General features: G+C 36.5%; 1 protein-coding gene across 1 annotated transcript in view; it reads left to right on the top strand.

Annotated features, from left to right (window-relative positions):
* Window positions 1-20296, top strand: part of Uba6 (ubiquitin like modifier activating enzyme 6) — a 67249-nt gene that overhangs the window by 38760 nt on the left and 8193 nt on the right. Inside the window, 13 exon segments of the mRNA XM_052735295.1 lie at window positions 1024-1129; window positions 2872-2961; window positions 3054-3134; window positions 3845-3973; window positions 5949-6000; window positions 6089-6152; window positions 7097-7166; window positions 8325-8396; window positions 10598-10715; window positions 12251-12444; window positions 14676-14803; window positions 15842-15929; window positions 17091-17185. Coding sequence (XP_052591255.1) covers window positions 1024-1129; window positions 2872-2961; window positions 3054-3134; window positions 3845-3973; window positions 5949-6000; window positions 6089-6152; window positions 7097-7166; window positions 8325-8396; window positions 10598-10715; window positions 12251-12444; window positions 14676-14803; window positions 15842-15929; window positions 17091-17185 — 1287 coding nt within the window.

The following is a 20296-nucleotide window of genomic DNA, read 5'->3' as shown; positions in this document are numbered from 1 at the left end:
TGCAATACCTACCGCCTGGCCATTGCTCCCACTTTAAATGTGCACAGTCTTCCCTGGCTCTCCTTATTCTAGCTGTCGATGCCTCCTTTAGGTTCTTCAGAGGCCTTTTTACCTTAGGAACGAGATTGGTTTTTGGCCTCAGGAAATTATACTTCTCTCCCTCCAAAATTCTTCTCCCCAAATATACCTGCCTGTTCTTTCCTTTAAGCCATTCCCTCATCTTTCAGTTTCAACCTAAGTATCTTTCTTCAAACAGATGTTATCTGCCTTTCTTAATATTTTTTCATTGTGGCACTTATTTTTTTTTTGCATATGTGTTTACTTAATGTTTGTTTCTTTACTAAATCTTTCATCCAGAGACCATTTGTTTTCCACCACTATATCTTCAGTGCCAATCATCTGATTTCATTCAATGTGATTTATGAAATCAGTCATTGAATGAATCATTATATGACTACAATGTTAATATACTAGAGCATTTGTCAGAGAAGCTTTACCAGTTGAGAAATGAGAAAGAAGACAAATCTTGAGCAGAAGAAAGAAAAAAATAATAATTGCATTTATTGTTGGGTGTTTAGGTGTTAGAGGGGCTATGTACAAAAAATTTAAGAAAAACATGACTAATGAAAGTAGTTACTACTGCTTGGAATAAAGACTAATTGAGAAAATATAGTGTGGTAGAACTTAGAGTCAGAAAATAACCAAATAATAAATAGAAAGAAAGTGAAGAAAGAGTAACATAGTTAATAATTAAGGTGAAAATAGAAGTTTAAAAACCCCAGGATTTGGGGGTAGTAAGTGGAAAGAAACAAAGTATTAAGTTGGACATCAGATTTTACATATGTCATAGGGCTAGGAAGTAGAACTGTTACGTGGGTCATGTTCTGTTTCCTACAACATTGCATTCAGAAATTATCAGCATGTGGAATATTAAATACAGAAGTAGCTGTCCTCCGTTTACCTTTTATTGCTCACTTTTGTGGTTTGTTTGTTTGTTTTTCCACATATTTTGTCTCCAAACAGCCGTTGCTTAGCAAACCTCCGGCCTCTCTTAGATTCTGGAACAATGGGCACAAAGGGACACACTGAAATTATTGTACCTCAGTTGACTGAATCTTATAACAGTCATGTAAGTCGGTATATTGAAAAAAGTCTGTCTTTTTATGTCATAATTTTTGTCTCCATTGAGGAATCAGTAAATTTGCTTCACTTTATTAATTTTGGTTTTCGCTATCTATGTGCATCTGCGTTTTAAAGTATGTTGACACAGGATTTCAGTGTGTGTTCAGGGTGCAAGGGGCACACCTGTGGGAAGGCCAGGGTTCAATGTCAGGTATCCTCCTCTGTTGGACTCTTACTTTTGAGACAAGGTACTGGCCAGCAAGTGCCAGGAATGCCCCCGGCCCCCAACCCTCCGCCTCTGCCTCTCCTGTGTTGGATTACAAGCACATACCTCCACACACGCTTTTACATGGTGCTTGAGAGCAGATGTAGGTCCTCAGGCTTACCCAGCTAACAGTCTACGAACTGAGCCATTTCTTTAGTTCCTACATACAATTTTTAGAAATCATCAAAAAAATTTGTCTTTTCTGGAGTAGTCTTTACTGTTTTTTAGAACTTTTAAGTTTTCTAACACCCCTAGAGTTCAAAACGCTTTTAGGAGCAATTAAACTTTTGGACTGAAAACAGAGCTGTCACCAAAGACTTGGAATCATAATCCATTTGCTGATCTTTTGCTTTTATTGTGTAAGATAATTAGCCGGCATATAAAGAATGAAGATTACAAGTCTAATAGCTGTGTACTCGTTTCTGATGTTTATCTGCATTAAGAATTTATGACCCAGCATGCATTATTAGAAATATATGTGAAACCTGGTAAATAAACCTGGTAATTTACCCAGAATCTACCTGAAAAAGTCAGATTCTTCAGAGAGAGAGAGAGAGAGAGAGTGTGTATTTTAGGTAGATGATAAAATGTAAAATTTTGACCCCCATAAATGATTTTACAATATTGCTAAAGTTGAGACTGTTAGTCTAGGAAATAACTGTATCCTTTATTATTTTAAAATGGACAATTCAAGTAAAATAATTCAAGGTATATGGTTTTTATAAGTATCATTGTCCCTTGATTTGAAGAGTATGTTTCAGTTAGTAAGTTTTTTAATTCTTAGGGTTCACTGTTTACCCATTTTCTTTTATGAAATACATTGATACATTTAATGACGATAATGTAATAGATTAAACTGTGTTTAATTAATGTATTAAACAGGAGGGAAATGATGATATGCAAAATTTCATGGGAAGATTTACACAGTAGGGAATTCTTTCATTCAACTACATTTGCTAAAATTTCTCCTAGTTTTTTATTCAAATTCTTATAAAACAATTTAATATTCTTAATAGTGTTCCTCTTTGAATTTAAATAGTTACTGGTAGCTCATAAATCAGCAAATTAAAGTAGATATCTCTAAGTAAAAGGGCATAAACTGAGTCATTCTTGACTGAATAAACCAGTCAGCCTAGGCTGTAAACACAGCCTCTAATAGACAAGGAGATCTTGAGTGGTGCTTCTCTAGTGAGACAGCTTACTCATTCTCCATTTATTTAAATCTATTTTCTCTAGGAAACTACAAAGAGTCTTATTCTCAAATGTTTTTCTTCATGTAGAGACCTGGAATATGCTGAGAACTTATAATAAGGATTCTTGAATCACTTTCCAAAGTAAAAAGTAATGTTATAAAATTTTACATGTCACCTGAATTTTAGAGAAGAAAACAGTGAATAGTGTGTGGTGATCTACCATTGGGACTTTCTGCCACGCCACACCAGTACCCAGCAGTAAATAATACTGAGATTTTTATTTTTCAATAGCGGGACCCCCCAGAGGAGGAAATACCATTTTGTACTCTGAAGTCCTTTCCAGCTGCTATCGAACATACTATCCAGTGGGCAAGAGACAAGGTGAAAGTTCTTAATAACTTCATCCTCTCTGAATTAGAAAAGGCCATATTATAACTTCTAAATACACCTGTAACTTTGTTTTTCCTTTACAGTTTGAAAGTTCCTTTTCCCACAAGCCTTCATTGTTTAACAAATTTTGGCAAGCTTATCCTTCTGCAGAAGACGTCTTACAGGTAAAGGTTAATGCCTTTTACTACAGACTTAATCCTTTATGTCCTTATAACCTTGTTTCTAGTTACCTAAAAATGTGAAAACCTTCCTGCAGAAATAAGAGTGGTCCAATTGATCACAGTGAAATGTTACTGGGAATCCTGAAATTGAATTGAATTGTATGCCATTGTCACTGTTTTACCTTAAAACGTTAGTTTTTGTTGTTCAACCCAGTGAGAGCAACAGATAATCAAAGGGTTTGGTAAACTCTTGGGAAAAAAGTTCAGATTAATTCAAGTGAAAATAATCATGACTGGACAGTAATCTCATTGCTCTCATAATAAGGTCAACTTCAAAGATACTGCCTTGCATTTCTTGATCATATACAACTGAAAAGATCAATTTTATATTAACTATTATCCTATAATAGATAATAGGTCCTCATATACTAAGGACCTCTTTTGTACTTAGGAAAACATGAAGGTATGTCATGAATTAAGAAACTTCAAATCTGAAATTTCATTTGCTATCCTCCTATTCATTCAAAATGAAAAAAAAAAAAATGAAGAAAAAAAAACCCAAAAGAATCAGAGATAAGGGCTTGAGGCCAAAAAAAAAAGTGAAAGTACTAAGCCTGTGAGTCCATCTTTCAGGCTTTGACTCATACTTTTGGAATGTGTATATGCTTGTAATTGAAAGTGTTTAATTTTTCTTTGTTTTCCTTTTATTCTAGAAGATACAAAATGGACAGAGTTTAGAAGGCTGTTTTCAAGTTATTAAGCTACTTAGCAGAAGACCCAGAAATTGGTCCCAGTGTGTAGAATTAGCAAGACTAAAGTTTGAAAAATATTTTAACCATAAGGTAGGTATACGTTCTAAGACATTAAGCAAAGATCTGTCCTTGGCCTATTTATTTATTACTAATGTCCCTGACTTAAAGTGTCTGTTGTTTTCTTACACTCAGCCTTTCACAAGTAAATAGTTAGCTGAGTGTAAAGGCTAGGCATTGACTAGTTTCTCTTTGAATGTTACTAATTAAAACATTTAGCTTTACTTACTGGCTTGATTGTCAGCTGACCCTAGGTACAAAGTTGGGTTTTAGACAGATAAATTTTTTCTCCAGGTAATAGGAATGCATTCATTAAGAAGCTTGTTCATAGCCGGGTGGTGGTGGCGCACGCCTTTAATCCCAGCACTCGGGAGGCAGAGCCAGGCGGATCTCTGTGAGTTCGAGGCCAGCCTGGGCTACCAAGTGAGTTCCAGGAAAAGGCGCAAAGCTACACAGAGAAACCCTGTCTCGAAAAACCAAAAAAAAAAAAGAAGCTTGTTCAGAATAGAAACAAGAGACTAATAATTCAGATGGAAATTTTGTTCGAATTTTGCCTTTTCCAAACATAACTCATAAACACATCTTATGTGTTTTCTTTGTCTGAAAATCTAAATGATTAAGAAGTACATTGCGGGGTTGAGAGATTTAGCTCAGTGGTGGAGTACTTGCCTAACAAGCGTAAGGCCCTGGGTTCGGTCCTCAGCTCTGAAAAAAAAAAAAGAAGTACATTGCACAGTGTAGTGGTAGGCATCAAATAAGCTAATCCATATAAAGCATTTAGGATAGGCCAAGGCACGTATTCAGTAGTACTACCTGTTATTCTTGATTGCAGTCACATAGCTAACAGACTGTATCCTGTACTTTTTTAATCCCTCCCTCAGGCCCTTACCTTATACATTCATCTTTTAAAAACAATCTTTGAGGGCTGGAGAGATGGCTCAGAGGTTAAGAGCACTGACTGCTCTTCCAGAGGTCCTGAGTTCAATTCCCAGCGACCACATGGTGGCTCACAACCATCTATAGTGAGATCTGGTGTCCTCTTCTGGTGTGCAGACATACATACAAACAGAACACTGTAAACATAATAAATAAATAAATCTTTAAAAAAAAAAAAAACAATCTTTGAGTACACTTGTGTTTTCTTCCTGCATGATTTGCTTTTTAGAGAAATGGTCTAAGCTCACATCTCACCAGGAAATAGGACTTTTTTCCTTCAAATTCTACCTGTTTTTATCATAATTATCAGTGGCCTTTTGTTTCTCTTTGCTCCTTTTAGTTTATATCTTTTGTGATTGTGTTTTTGTTTGGTTGGGATTTTATTTTTATTATTACATTTTTAATTGTTTTGTAGAAATACTGCTCATGTCACAATACTCACGTGGAGGTTAAAAGGCAAATAACAGGCATCATTTCCATCCACCGTGTGGGTCCTAGGGATCAAATTCAGGTTCTCATGCTTGGCAGTAAGTAGCCTTACCTGCTGAGCATCAGCCCTGTTTCATCATCATCACCGTCGTCATTATTATTATGGAAAAAAATGAACCATGGAAATGAAAGAGTATAATGAGCATAGTAATCATTATTTACCTTTCACCTAGATTTAAGCATTAGTTTACAGATCTGTATCATATTCTCACCCTTTTCCAATCACATCTTAAGTATATAATTTTGAAATGCTGAATGCCATTTGTTTTTATATTTATTCTAAGAGTTAGCTCTTAGAATAAAGCAAAATTATGATTAAAATATGATATTTGTACAATAGGAATGAAGTAATCAATATTCATGTTTGTTATAAGAAAGCTAAAACAGCAGGACAGGAGAAGACATAAACTGATTTGTGCATGGCTACAAGACCTCACTGTGTTATCTTTTCAGTTTGTTTTGTTTGATTTATGAATCCTGAGCAAATCTGAGCAAAGCTTATATTTTTTAATTTCAGGGTTTTTTCTTCAGATAGCAACAAAGAGTAGGGAATTTTTTTTCATTCTTCCTTTTCCTCTTTTAGGCTCTGCAACTTCTTCACTGTTTCCCTCTTGACACACGATTAAAAGATGGCAGTGAGTATAAGTATTGAGAAGAAATTATAATGTAACATACTGGATATGACCAATATTTATTGAAAACAATATTTTATCTTTTTACCAGGTTTGTTTTGGCAGTCACCAAAAAGGCCGCCTTCTCCAATAAAATTTGATTTAAATGAAACTTTGTAAGTATATGTGTATATTTTCACTGTAAATTTCTTAGCTGGACACTACAGGGTCTTCAGTGTTAAATGATTAAAACTCTTAATTCCAAAATTAACAAATCATTCTGGTCAAAAGAGCCAGCCACATCTTTCCACACAAATGTGCATCCATTCATTTACATGGTAAATAACTATTCTTTGTAATATCTACTCCATAAAAAAAACCAAGTCACCCCTACCTTTGCCCATAAGAAAATAAAATGATAATAAATGTTCTTACACTAACTAAAGCTAAAGATGCTTTACTTAAGGTGGAAAATTCAATTAATACTAGCTGCCTAAATTAATACAGATAATGTTTTAGCTTGTCTCTGTGTGGATGCCTATATGTGTACACTGGTTTTAGATTCACACTTAATTGTGTATATTCTCATCAGACACTTAGCTTACCTTCACTAATCTTGTCTTCTACAAATGGTACTTTGCTTAATTTTCCCATCCATTGCTTGATTCAGAACTTGAGTTACATTATCATAAATTACCTTTCTGATATGACATACCCATTTTTGTTTTTAAGTAAATTATTTTGCTTGGTTCAAACCTAGTGTATTCTCATTCATACCTGATACATGTTTTCTCATAAATTAAAAGGACTTTTCTCCAAGTATTCTAATAGTTTTTACTCGCTTTTCTCTTCATAGTATTGCTAGTGACTACTTGAATATTATGAGTGTTTTTGATAAGCATTTTTGTATCAAAAGAAAATTTGGTATTTTCTTCTATATTGTTTTAGTCTAGACAAGAATTTCATTGTCTTAACTTTAAAAAGGGTAAACATTATTATGAAACAAAAATTCTTTAAATGTAACTCTTAAGTGTTAATACAAAGGTTGTATTTCCTGTTGACTTAAATATCTTCTTTAAAACTGCCATTCAAACTGCTTTTTTTGTTTTCATTTCAAAAGGCATCTCAGTTTTCTTCAGAGTGCTGCAAAATTATATGCTACAGTATATTGCATTCCATTTTCAGAAAAGGTAAGGTACTGTTTACGCCCTAGCAAGTGATTCAATACCCAGGTTGAATTGGTTGGTAGCATCGAAATGTGTTTTTAGATCCTAAGTGTCATTCTTTTGTTTGTTTGGTTCATACGTGAGCTCACATAGCTGAGGCTTGTCCAGAATCCACTGTGTAGCTAGAACTCGCCCTGAGCTCCACATCTTCCTGCTTCACCCCATAAGTGCTTGGATTATAGGCATGTACCTTCATACCCAGCTAGAATCATTCTTTTGCATTGAAAGAGAAAAACGTTTTATTTTATTGTGTTATTGTCCGTTCTAACTTTGAGTCCTATCCAACAGGTTCGTTAGAGTTTTGTGAGACAGCACATGTGCATAAGTTAGCTTTCTCTTTAAATACATGTTAGAGTTATATAAATTCTGCCTTCAAGTAAACTGATTAGAGAAGTAGAAAAAGGTCTTAGTTTTTGTCATTATCTTGTTTAAAATAGGGTTTTATTAGTAGATACACAAACTCTCCAAGACTAGCTTCAATTTCCGGATCTTCAGCCTTTTAACTGTTGGAATTACAGACGTGTGCTACCGAATCTGGATCTGTGTTTAACATTTAATATGCCTATTTTAGATGAATCTTTCTGATAACTACCACATAAAGGTCTAGGAATAAGTAATGGTATTCAGTCTTGTGTTACAAGTCCTAACTAGCCTCAAAAGCAGTCTGTTTTTCATAGGTGCTTCCTAGTAGTAAATGTAGATGCAGGTTCATCTAGTTCAATTTGAACCATTATCGTTTTGCTTCTCAGTGTATGAATTTGATTAATTTATAAAGTAGAACATTACTCGGGAAAGGTAAACCTTAGACACTGAGGATATAGGAATGTGGTCCCTTTTTTAAAATTTGCAGAAAGAACAAAAATTTAAAGTTTGTTAACTAATAAGTACATTTTTACTCCAAGCCTTCTTTCCCCCAGTAGCCTTTATGGCTGATAATTCTGACACAGTGGAGGTAAATGTTTCAAATGGATATAAATACATGAGTGATATGTTGCTTAATTAAGTTGCTAAATAGTTAATGTGATAAAAAGACCTTTTTTTATAGTTTTTAATCTCAGATTCAGAGTTCAAAGAAATGTGTTGATAAAAATAACTTTTTTTTTTTTTTTTTTAATAAATCAGGACTTATCAGTGGATACCCTCATGGATATTGTTTCAGAAGTTAAAATTCAGGAATTCAAACCTTCCAACAAGGTAAGATAGAAGTCCCTTCACTCAGCTAGCTAGTGGTTATTAAACTACTGTTTATAGCAAATCTCATTCTTAGCCTGGAGAATACCGTAATGAACAGTCTTTGTCCTTAAGGACATTTTATTCCAAAGAGGAGATGGGCTATAAACAGAAATGCACCCAGAGGCTGCCTAGCTGACCTGCCGCTTCGGCTGGTGTTGAACAGAAAGAAGCAGCTCCTAGCCTTAGTCAGAGAAACCTGTCCTTACAGTTAATGGTGATAAATACAGGCATAAGCAGGAAAAGCTGTCAGTGATTGTAAGAACGCAGGCTTTAATGAAGCGGTAGTAGCAAATAAGACAGATGAGACAGAACTGGGTTCTCTGTACATGTCGCTGAGGTCCTGACAGAATTTCTCAGGGAGATTGGAGGGAGCTTGAGAAAGATGGCTAGGTTTTGTTTGTTTAATATTTTTATTTTATAATGAATTTAATTTTACATATCAGCCATGGATTCCCTGTCCTCCCTCCTCCCACCCCCCAGCCTTCCCCATTCCCACCTCGTCCAAGGTAAGGTCTCCCCTGGGGAGTCAGCCCAGCCTGGTAGATTCAGTTGAGGCAGGTCCAGTCCCCTCCTCCCTACACCAAGGCTGAGCAAAGTGTCTCAGCATAGGCTCTTGAGTTCCAAAAAAGACGGCTAGTTTTTTAGGTGGAATAAGAAGTAACTTTTAACAGTTCAGGATGAAGCTAGAAAGATGAAGATAGAGTATACAGTAATTGAGAGCAGAGTAGAAAACTCAGTTGAATGATGTAGACTTGCAAGACAGCACTAAGGATCCATGTAACGCTAGTGTGATGTATTCTAATATAGATTGCCATTACATGCAAGCACATTTACCATTGTGGCACTTGTTTGTGCTGTAAAATAGATGGAAATTTGGTCTGATAATTATGCCCAGAAAATATCTTAGAAAGCATCAGAACCTGAGAAGTTGGCAGTGAAATAGGAAAATTTGAAAAAGAAAAAAATACGTAAATATGCTTATGCATATATAAAGTATTTTTTTACAGGCTTACTATATGCCTTTCTTTTATATACTCTAAAAATTAGCCACAAAGCAACCTTCCTCAAGGACATGATATGTCCAGCCATCCTATATTTTTATTTTGTAGAAAGGGATCTTTGTAGGCAGTGGAGTTTTGCATAAGTGAATGAGTTTTCTGAATAAAATATTCATGACATGTAACTTATAAATAATATAGTAGTAAATTAAGGACATTGATAGGAAAAAAGTTTCCAACCCGTATTTCCCATTAGTAAAACTAGACTAACACCCAGGAAACACGCTTCAGTATGTTTTCTGGCTTACATTGCTTCCACGGGTATAACAGTTCAGGCCTAATAGGTTTCCCTGAGCAGTTGAAGGTTTTAATATGAGTTATGGTCTGTTTCACAACTTCTTAAAATAGCTCACACTGAAGCTAAAAGATCAACATGCCCTTATAGATACAGATGCGACAGTCAGAATATTAATTAGACATGATGCAGACAGGAGTTTTTGTTTTATTGATTTCTTAATACATCTTAAATGTTTGTGATGTTTAATGTCTCAGAACATAATTTGGTGAATTTTTAAAGTAAATAGTAAATAGAGGGAGACATTCTTTTGTTTGAAAACATCTGATTCTGTGTGCTCTCTATTAGGTAACTCCTTAAAGATAAATCTGTTGTGGTATATGCTGCATTAATGATGCTGTACTTAGTATATGAAGAAAGAAGTATTCTTTATAAAAAGAATACTTAGTAATCAGCAAGTACTTAAAGCCCATATTATATATTTTGTAAATATTTCCATTTTTTCCTACATGAATCAGCTAGTTTGAACTATGCAATTTTAGTCAAATGTAGATTGGTCCAAGTCAAAACTATTTGAATCTCAACTTCATTTAAGTGTGGAATTTTAAGATATCTATCTATATAAGCTCTTCAGTTAAAAAAAAAAATTCAAGGTCCAATAAGAAAAATAAATTGCTTGAGATATGCTGGAGGTCTCTCAGGGACCAAGGTGAAAGAGCCTGGTTATAGCATAGACCTGCCAGCATATGAGGATAGGTAGTAAACAAACACAGAAATAATCATATTATGATCTGATTAAACATAAATAATAGTCAAACCTGGATGTAAAATCTGATAATAGTAATAAACATATATACATATTTTTAAAGGTTGTTCAAACAGATGAAACTGCAAGGAAACCAGACCATGTTCCTATCTCCAGTGAAGATGAGAGGAATGCTGTTTTCCAACTAGAAAAGGCTATTTCATCTAACAAAGCTACCAAAAGTAAGGGGCCCTCTTTCAAATATATTGGACTAGATAGACTTACTTTCCCAAAGAGCCATATTGACAAATTGAGGGGAATAATTCTTAGTCATAATAGCTGATTGTATCATCATACAAAAGTTTCTGTCCTTTAACTGACTAAATTCATCATTTTTTATTCTCATGTCCTTGACATCAAGTTTTAAAATCTAACTATCCAAATTACATTAAGTGCTGTTTTATAATTCTTACTGTTTTTATGCTTCAGATGTTGAATAGGTCTTAAAACACAAGCAAATAGCTTGCTTTTAAGGAGCAGAAGGTTCAGATTAGCTGGGCATACTGGATCAGCGGGCTCAGGAAGTCACAGTCATCTTAAGCTACATAGTGAGACCCTATCTCAAATTAAAAAATCAGGTTATTAACCTGTTCATACTTTCATACTTTTACACATACCACTTTAGGGAGAAGAATTACCAAAAGTCTCAGAGAGAGGAAGGGAGGGAGGGAGGGAAGGAGGGAGGGAGAGAGAGAGAGAGAGAGAGAGAGAGAGGAGTTGGTGTCTGTGTGTGAGAGAGAGAGAATATAGGTGAACATGTGGGCGTGTTCATGCCATGGCACATACATGGAGGTCAAAGATTAAGCTTGGATGCTGGTCCTGCCTCCTTTGCCTGTTCTCCTGATGCATACACCAGGCTAGTTGGCCTACAAGCTTCCAGGGATGCTCCAGTGTCTGCCTCCTATCTCTCTGTAGAAGCACTGTGATTACAGATTCTCACTGTGTGTGTCTGCCTTTTGTGTAGATTCTGGAGCCTCGATCTCTGGTCCTCATGCTATGTGACTAGCTCTTTCCCTACTCTTACTGTTCTCAGGTACTGACTAGGATACAAACCGACTCTACTAACAGCTTTGCTAAAGCTGAACATTTAATTCTTTAAAGCAGAGTTAGTTGCTCATGTGCATAGGCATCCTTACCATCTTTTGTTAGATAAATCAGTATTTCTCAAAGTTCTGTGATTTCATGTGTGAACCAGTAAAATTTCATGTAAATAGTCTTTAAAGTGACATTGGGAATCACTAATCTAGAAATATTCAAAAGGATACCTAAATGACTTTGTTAGTTGTCAGAGAGAAAATGTTTCAAAGTAATATTTATGGGGTAAATTTTGAGTAGTACCAAAGATTTACTTTTATAATCCACTGGGGAGCAGCTAATGTCACAAATGACTTTTATATTTCACTATTTACTATTTTTTATACATTAAGTTCTTTAGTTTGGTGATATTAAAGCCATTGTTCTCATGTTCTTTTACAACTTCAGTTGCCTACATTTTTATACATTTTAATTTGATTAGTAACATAAAAAATTATTATGATGAATGTCTTTATTAATTGATCAATGCTTTCAGTGGATCCTTCAGCTTGGTAATTTGTATATTTCTTTATTAGAAATCTTGTTCTTTGAAAATTTTATGCATGCACACTTTGTACATTGCTTTTATCTCATAAAACCTTTACCAATAACTAGAGAACTTTCTTTTTGTTACCCTGGTCAGGTGACCTTCAGATGGCAGTCCTTTCATTTGAAAAAGATGATGACAATAATGGACACATCGATTTCATCACAGCTGCATCCAACCTTCGAGCCAAAATGTATAGCATTGAACCAGCTGACAGGCTTAAAACTAAGCGCATAGCGGGTAAAATTATCCCTGCTATAGCAACATCTACTGCTGCAGTTTCTGGCTTGGTAAGCTTATTCTTCAAAAACACTTCGGTCTTCCCTACATCATCCCAACCTTAGCTGGCCACTCAGATTTTAGACATGAAGGGATAGAAAAAAATGGATCCTATAATTTAAATTTTCAAGATATTTATGAAAATACAATAAGGTATATCTGTAGGTCTTATGTATAAAAATATTTTAACATTAAAAAATAAGCTTAACATAGAGTATAGTTGTTCTTAGAGATGGTGATCTCAATGACTTTTTTCTTCCCTCCTGGGTTTGGGGCAGTGGAAAGAAAGGATCAAACCCAGCAGCTAGCTGAGGAGCAAGTTCTCAAACCCAGGGTACACTCCAGGATCCCCTGGATTCTGAGTTCAGCATCCAGGAAGCTTGGAGTCGCAGAGGGAGTTCTGGAATCTGAGGAGTACTTGATTATGAGCACCCAGGGAGAGATAGCCAGACAGGCTCAGAGAGGAAAGACATGGTATCCCATCCTCCCAGAGCACAGGGCCAAGAGCAACAGAGGATCATGTGGCCACCCTGTCACTTTTCCCTCCACCTACCACAGAAATCATGTTAGCCTCCATGTCAAGTAGATATTCTTAATATGTAAGTACTTAAGTGACTGGGAAACAGATTAATAATTAGTCATCTATGATAATCAAACTTATAGTCATGTTAGTTAAGTTTTCTAGGTATACATAGATATATTTCAGTTAGGTAGGTAATCTTCAAATACTTCAAAGACCTACAGAATATGGCATTTAAAATGTTTTTTAAAACTTCACTTTCTGGATAGTGAGACACATCTGCTCCTGGCAGCACCAATTTACTTCAAAAAGAAAGATGGGCATCGAAGGCACTCTGTATGGAATTTATCTTCTTCTTGGCAAAAATAGCAATTTGGGCAAGAGACTGTTCTTGCCTGGACTGCTTGACAAAATGTTGTATCGACTGGACATGCAGGACCCATAGGAAGGTGACCACTGAACTTTGCAAGGCAAAATGGTCCTTCAGGTTCCTGCTTTGCAGAAGAAACAGTCAGACATTCTACAGGACACAGAGAGAAGTGACTGAGAGACTCTAGGCCCATGGGCTGAAGATGGATGCCCAACATTGCAGAAGAACTTTGGGTGACTGTTCAGGCAGGCAGTTGTCTCTGTCATTCTAGATTTTTGAAAGTTGCTTATAATGCAATTCCTGTTTACTTAGGTAATATTATATTCTTCTGAGGTCTTTGATGTAGTTGAAGACTAGATAGTTATAATTATTGTTTTCTTTGGTTATGATAAGAGATAAGGTAAGATATGAAACCTTGGACTCACAAATATAGGATAAATAAAAAAATTTCCTTTAAATTTGCCAAATATAAATAGATTAGATATTGTAACTATAATTCTTGCTTGATAACTGTTTTGTTATATATAATTTTACTGTGTTAAAGTTAAAACTTTCCTTTTTAATTAAACAGAAAATGGGAGGTGCTGTGGGATGTTCTGTATGCTGTGAATATGTGTTGCTCTGATTAGTTGATAAATAAAATGTTGATTGGCCAGTAGCCAGGCAGGAAGTTTAGGCAGGATAAGCAGACAAGGAGAATTCTGGGAAAAGAAAGGCTGAGTTAGGAGATGCCAGCCGTCTGTCCAGGGAGCAGCATGTAATGGCACACAGGTAAAGCCACAGAAAATGTGGCAACATATGGATTAACAAATATGGTCTGAGTTTAAATATAAGACCTAGTCAGTCAGTGGTAGGCCTGAGCTAATTGCTGAGCAGTTTTAATTAATATAAGCCTCTATGTGTTTACTTGGGTCTGAACGGCTATGGGACCGTGAGGATGTGGGGACTGGGTGGGACACAGGAAAACTTTGAACTACACTTAAGAATCATTATTACGACAATTTATTTTACTGTACTGTATTGGTACTCTAAAGTTAGAGATAGTTATTTGCTCCTATATTGGTTGGTTAAATTGCTTTAGCTTTTAGTTATGGTGTCTGCTTTGAAAATAAGATGATTAAATGGTGAAATAACCTTGTTCACTATATATGGAATAGGCTGAATATTAAAATAAAATGCACTAAAAATATATAAGTCAGTTAAATAAGAAGTGTATATTATTATAATCACATAGCTGTTCTTACTATTCACAGAGAAATGCTTGAACCTTGGCAAAGAACAAGACTGATTAAAATCCCAAGTAGCTTTAGATTGAAGTTCCTCAGGTAATCAGATCACCTTCTCTTGTCTAGGTTGCCTTGGAGATGATCAAAGTAGCTGGTGGCTATCCCTTCGAAGCTTACAAAAACTGTTTCCTTAATTTAGCCATTCCAATAATAGTGTTTACAGAGACATCTGAAGTAAGAAGAACTGAAATCAGGTCTGTATAAAAATCTGTTTTGCTTCTATAATGAGAAAGAAATAAAATACTCTACCCTTAGCAAGGAAACGTACTGGTTTTCATCTCTAGGATCTTGGTGAATTATTTCCAAGTAGACTAGCCAAAGAATTCTAACAACAGTTGTTTTGTCACACCATTCACTATTATACTTTAGGGTTCCTAAGTTGGACAGTTTCAGAGGCATTCTTGTCTGACTATAGACTGTGAAACTTAGAATCTAATTCCACACATTTATGACAACAGAAAACAATTCCTTGAGTTTCTGTTTTTCACATTTCAGGTTGGACAGAGTCAGAAATGTGAGTCTTATCAGGAAGAGCTAATCTTCTTATCATCGTCATACATTACTTATGAGAGCACAAAATACTGTAATCCATACCAGTGAAATAAGGTGCTATGTTTCCCACTTCTAAATACATTTACGCACATGCCAAATTACATATATGCCAAGGTGATCATTCTAGCATATTTATGACAGCCAATGATTTGAACAATCCAAATGTTCAGTTACTGATGACCAGAACATATGCACCATGAAACCTCTACAGCTATTTAAAAATAAGGGATGCATGCATGTACATTCATAGACACGTACACACGGAGAGAGAAACGTCACATAACATAGTTGTACATCTATGTAATATGTAAGATATTAAAGCAAAAGGGAGACTGAATGGAAGGAGCTCAGGAGGGGACTGAGGCAGGTGCTGTGTATGAGTAAGGAGCAGTGCTACACACACATGAAGGTGTCGTGACTCGTTACTTTGTGTGTGAAATAAAGAAGTTTTAGAAAGAGAGGGACACTGTAAGACATTTGAAATGAGACACTGAAAAAATATACAAAACACAGATAAAAGTGGTTATATATTGTTTATTGAATATTTTATAAATTTTATCCCCCTGCTGGCACATATTAATTCCTAAGCATATTACAAATAATGAACTGCAGGGAATTTTTTATTACTACTAGTAGAAAGAGATTTTAATGCTTATGTTCTTAATATTTTTCTATAACAGAAATGGAATTTCATTTACAATTTGGGATAGATGGGCTGTACATGGAAATGAAGATTTCACACTCTCGGATTTCATAAATGCTGTCAAAGTAGGATATTTTTACTTCGATTGAATTTGTACCTTGAAGTCTGGTTTCTGTGTAATGTCGTGCCTCCTGATTCATAGGAATTCCAGTAGGTCCTTGTAATTATGATAGTACTAAATTCTTTACTTGGTTCATTCCTGGAGATATATATATATATCCCCCTAATGTAGTTTACAAATAAGACATCCTAAGAGAATAACAGCAGTATTATATTAGAACCATACTCTAATGACCATATTTCTCTCGAGACTGCTTAGCTTATTTTATAGTAGATCTTAACCTGAGCCTTTGATTTTTCTCTTTCTCTATGACATTGAGAGCTCTTCACTTTAAAGGGAGGCACTTTTGGTTTCCTTTGGGCGAGGCTGCATTACCAGCCTCACTTTTTTTGCACTTTGTGACTTCTATTAAACCAGTGGTTCTCAGTCCTCCTAATGTCGAGACCCTTTAATACAGTTCCTCATGTTGTGGTGACCTCCAACCATAAAATTATTTTCATTGCTACTTCATAACTAAATTTTTGCTACTGTTATGAATTGTAATGTAAATATCTGTGTTTTTCGATGGTCTTAGGCAACCCCTGTGAAAGGGACATATGACCCCCAAAGCAGTCACAACCACTGGTTGAGAACTGCTGTATTTTGAAACAGGGCTTGCTTGAACAGTAGCACTAGAGAAGTAAGTCATTCTAATCACAAAGACAGATACTTAAACAATAATAGGTAGGTACACAGCATGGATATCCTGTACCGACAAATGAGTCACATTTGGACAGCTTCAGACCTCACGCTGCCTGAGCTGGCATACAGTTCAAACTAGCACACTTACTTCTAATTGCTGAGGCTGTGACTTAGTGGGAGAGCACTTAGCAGACATGCATCCAGCCCTAGGTAGGATCAGTCTCCAGTACTGGGGATGAACATAAGCTACCTGTATCTACCTTTGTTCTGAGATTTTCCATTTAATATTTTCAGGATATGGTTAAGTGAGAAAAGTGAAACCACAGATTACCACTATAGTTTTTAATCTTTAAATTTATGGGACAGTATAAACTGTATTTTATATAAGCCTGCCCTCCTTTGGGTGCATATAAAATATTTTTACCCGTGTACTTCCGTGTTTGAATGAAGCTTTGATTGTTTCCTTTGGGATGTTTACCTTTAGGAGAAATACGGAATTGAACCGACAATGGTGGTGCAGGGAGTCAAAATGCTTTATGTTCCTGTAATGCCGGGTCATGCAAAAAGGTTAAAGTTAACGTAAGTATTTAACATTATGTGCAGAAGGGTCACAAAAATTAAAACGTAAGATGGATACACACTGGAAAGTTAAAGAAGTTATTGGAATTTATATAAAAAGCATTACTCTTGCCTTATGCTATTAGTAAAGACTGAATCTGGCAGGGGAAAGCCAACAGTCCAATTCTCAAATGAGACTCAGGATTATACCTTTGTAAATTTATTTAGACCAATCAAATATTTTTCAGCTAATAGGCTTAGAAATTTGATCAGTATACTATTAAGTAAAAGTAAATCCATGCCTTACATGTAAACATAGAAAACTATGTTTGTGAAATTGAGATACAAAACAAGAGCACCAAACATTGTTTTTATTTGGAGAATTTTTGCCAAAGATGCCTGCTACGTGTCCAGCTTTGTTTTAAGCATTGGGGTTACAGTTATGAACAAAAATCTTTCCTACTTGAGTTTGAATAAAAACTGCATACAGTCAGGTAGTGGTAGATACTGTAGAGAAAGTAAAGAATTAGAAGAGGAAGAGATACAGGGAGGAGGAGGGTTGAGTTCTATGTTTAATGATTTAGATATTCCCTCTGAGTGTTAGAATCTTACCTGCTGGTGTTACATTTTAGAGGAAGAAAAGTACCAAAGAAAGCCAAACCTTTACAGTTGCTTTCAAGGCACTGGCTGACTAGCTCCTGTGTACCCTTGTATGTTCCCTCTCTCCTCCCTCCACACTGGTTCCTCTGTTTCTGTAGCACTACAGTCATTCTCTAGCGAGGGCTTTGATCGAGCTATTTCCTCTGCTTGAAGACGGGAGAGTGGGCTAATTCTCATTTTTGGTCTTTACACTTTCTAAAAAGCCCTTTCTTGTAGTTTTTGTGGGGTTTTTTTTTCTTTCTTTTTTTTTAATTTTATTCTTTGCTCTTTTTCTCTCCCCCCCCCCCCCCCCCCCCCCCCCCCCAGTTCCCAAATAAATACACGCTTATTCTTTCTGATGAATGCCCAGCCTTGTCTTGGATTATTTCTAGCCAGCTTTTCTTAACTTAAATGATCCTGTCTATCTTTTGCCTCTGGGCTTTTATCTTTCTCTATTTCTGTATTTCTTTCTTTACTTCTTACTCCGTGGCTTGCTATGTAGCTGAGTGGCTGGCCTCTGGAGTCATCCTCTCCTTCTCCTTTTGCTCCTTGATCTTCTCCTCCCAGATTTCTCCTCCTGTTTATTCTCTCTGCCTGCCTGCCCCGCCTAGCCTTTCTCCTGCCTTGCTATTGGCCGTTCAGCTCGTTATTAGATCAATCAGGTGTTTTAGACAGGCACAGTAACACAGCTTCACAGAGTTAAACAAATGCAACATAAAAGAATGCAACACATCTTTGCATCATTAAATAAATGTTCCACAGCATAAACCAATGTAACACATCTTAAAATAATATTCCACAACACTTTCTGAATTCTATAGCTATAGCTCGGTATGCTTGCCCTGTTTTGCTCTCCCTTTTTTTTAAAAAAAGAATATATATATTTATTTATTCTTTCAAAAGTCCATAATGTGTAATAGACTTTGAGCATATTCCTCCCATTATCCGTTATCCTCTTATCCCCATTCTTCCTGCCATTAAACCCATTCTTTTCCTAACATTCCCCCCTCCTATTTTGTTATCCTTTTTCCCCCAGATCCTTTTATTTTTAACTGTATACATACCCACACATGCGAGCACTCATGTCAGGGCTGGAGAACAACTTTGTAGAATGTTTTCCTTTCCACCTTTTTAATGGGTTCTGGGAATTGTCAGTGTTGCATAGTATTATGACTCCTTCACCCACTGAGCCACCTCATTGCCCCCACTCCCTTTTAATTACAGTACTTGCATTAGCATATATGGGGCTTAGTTATTGTGAGCTTTGAGAAACTAAGCAGTGGCTGCCCCACTGAGGAATATGACTCCCTTTTCTCCAGTAACCTCAGGAGTCCTTCCTCATTAATTGTGGAACATTGATGGGCCAGTTTTGTGCAGCCACTGTTACTATGCTTTTGTGGGTACAACAGCCATGTCCAGGAGATAACAGCGTTCTTTCCCATCCTCTCGTATTCTTTCCACCCCTCTTCTGCATAGTTCCTGAGCTTTGAAAGAGGGCTATGCAGGGTCCCAGTAGGGCTGCCTGCTCAGTCCTTCTCAGCACATGGGGTTTCCCCGCTGTCGCTCACTGCAGATAGAAGCTTCTCTGACCAAACTGAAAGCAGAACTGTCTGTGAGTAGAAATAAATACTTAGGAGGTGGTTTAACACTTTGTCCACATATCGAAGCAACAGTAGTAAGTCCTGTTTCACACAGAAGCAGATGCATCCAGGGCCTACAACCTCCCTAGCCTTGAACTTTGAACCAGGTTTAAAGCTCAAAGCAGAATTATTCCTGTGTAGTGGGGCCTGAAATCCGTCAGAATACAGTTGGCTGTCCCCGCAACAGACATGCCACTCTTGTACCATTGGGCACTGGGCACATCTTGCCTGGCAAGTTGGTATTATAGCACAGTTTTCACAGCTAAACCCCAGTAGTCTGCATACCACCTTCCCGCACTGTACAGTCTAGCCAGCAAAGTGGATCCTTCCAGCTCAGTTTCATTTCTCTCCATCCTTCAGCCAAAGAAGTTGGTGTCTTCAGCAGGAGGATCTCCCTTTCTTTTAGTTAGTTTAACTAAGAGTATGCCAACTGTGTTTATCTTTTCAGAAAACCAACTTGCTTCATGTACATGTGTGTCTGTGTGTGCAAATGAAGGTGTGTGGTCTGGTGTGTGTGGGTGCATATATGAGTGTGTGTAAAGATCAGAGCTTAATGTCAGTGTTGGGGGCAGAGTCTCCCACTTAACCTAGAGCTTGCTGGCTTGGATAAGCTGGCTGGCCAGCGGTCCCGTAAACCCAGTCCCCACTTCCCCAGTACTGAGACTACGAATGCTGCCACTTTTAGCTTTTTTGTTTGGCTTCTAGGGACCAAACTCAGATCTTCATGCTTGCCCAGCAAACATTGTCTTCCTCATCCTCTCTTTTTTCTCCTTGTCATAACACTTACTGTTATGTCATAGCTACAACACATTTTGCCTGTATTGTTATTTCTGTCATTATCCCCTTCCCTCAC

The sequence above is a fragment of the Peromyscus californicus genome, unplaced genomic scaffold (assembly GCF_007827085.1).
Source record: "Peromyscus californicus insignis strain IS unplaced genomic scaffold, ASM782708v3 Scaffold_13__1_contigs__length_99412109, whole genome shotgun sequence".
Taxonomy (NCBI): Eukaryota; Metazoa; Chordata; class Mammalia; order Rodentia; family Cricetidae; genus Peromyscus; species Peromyscus californicus.
The sequence above is the reverse complement of the archived record's forward strand: the minus strand, read 5'-3'. Positions and strand labels throughout refer to the sequence as shown.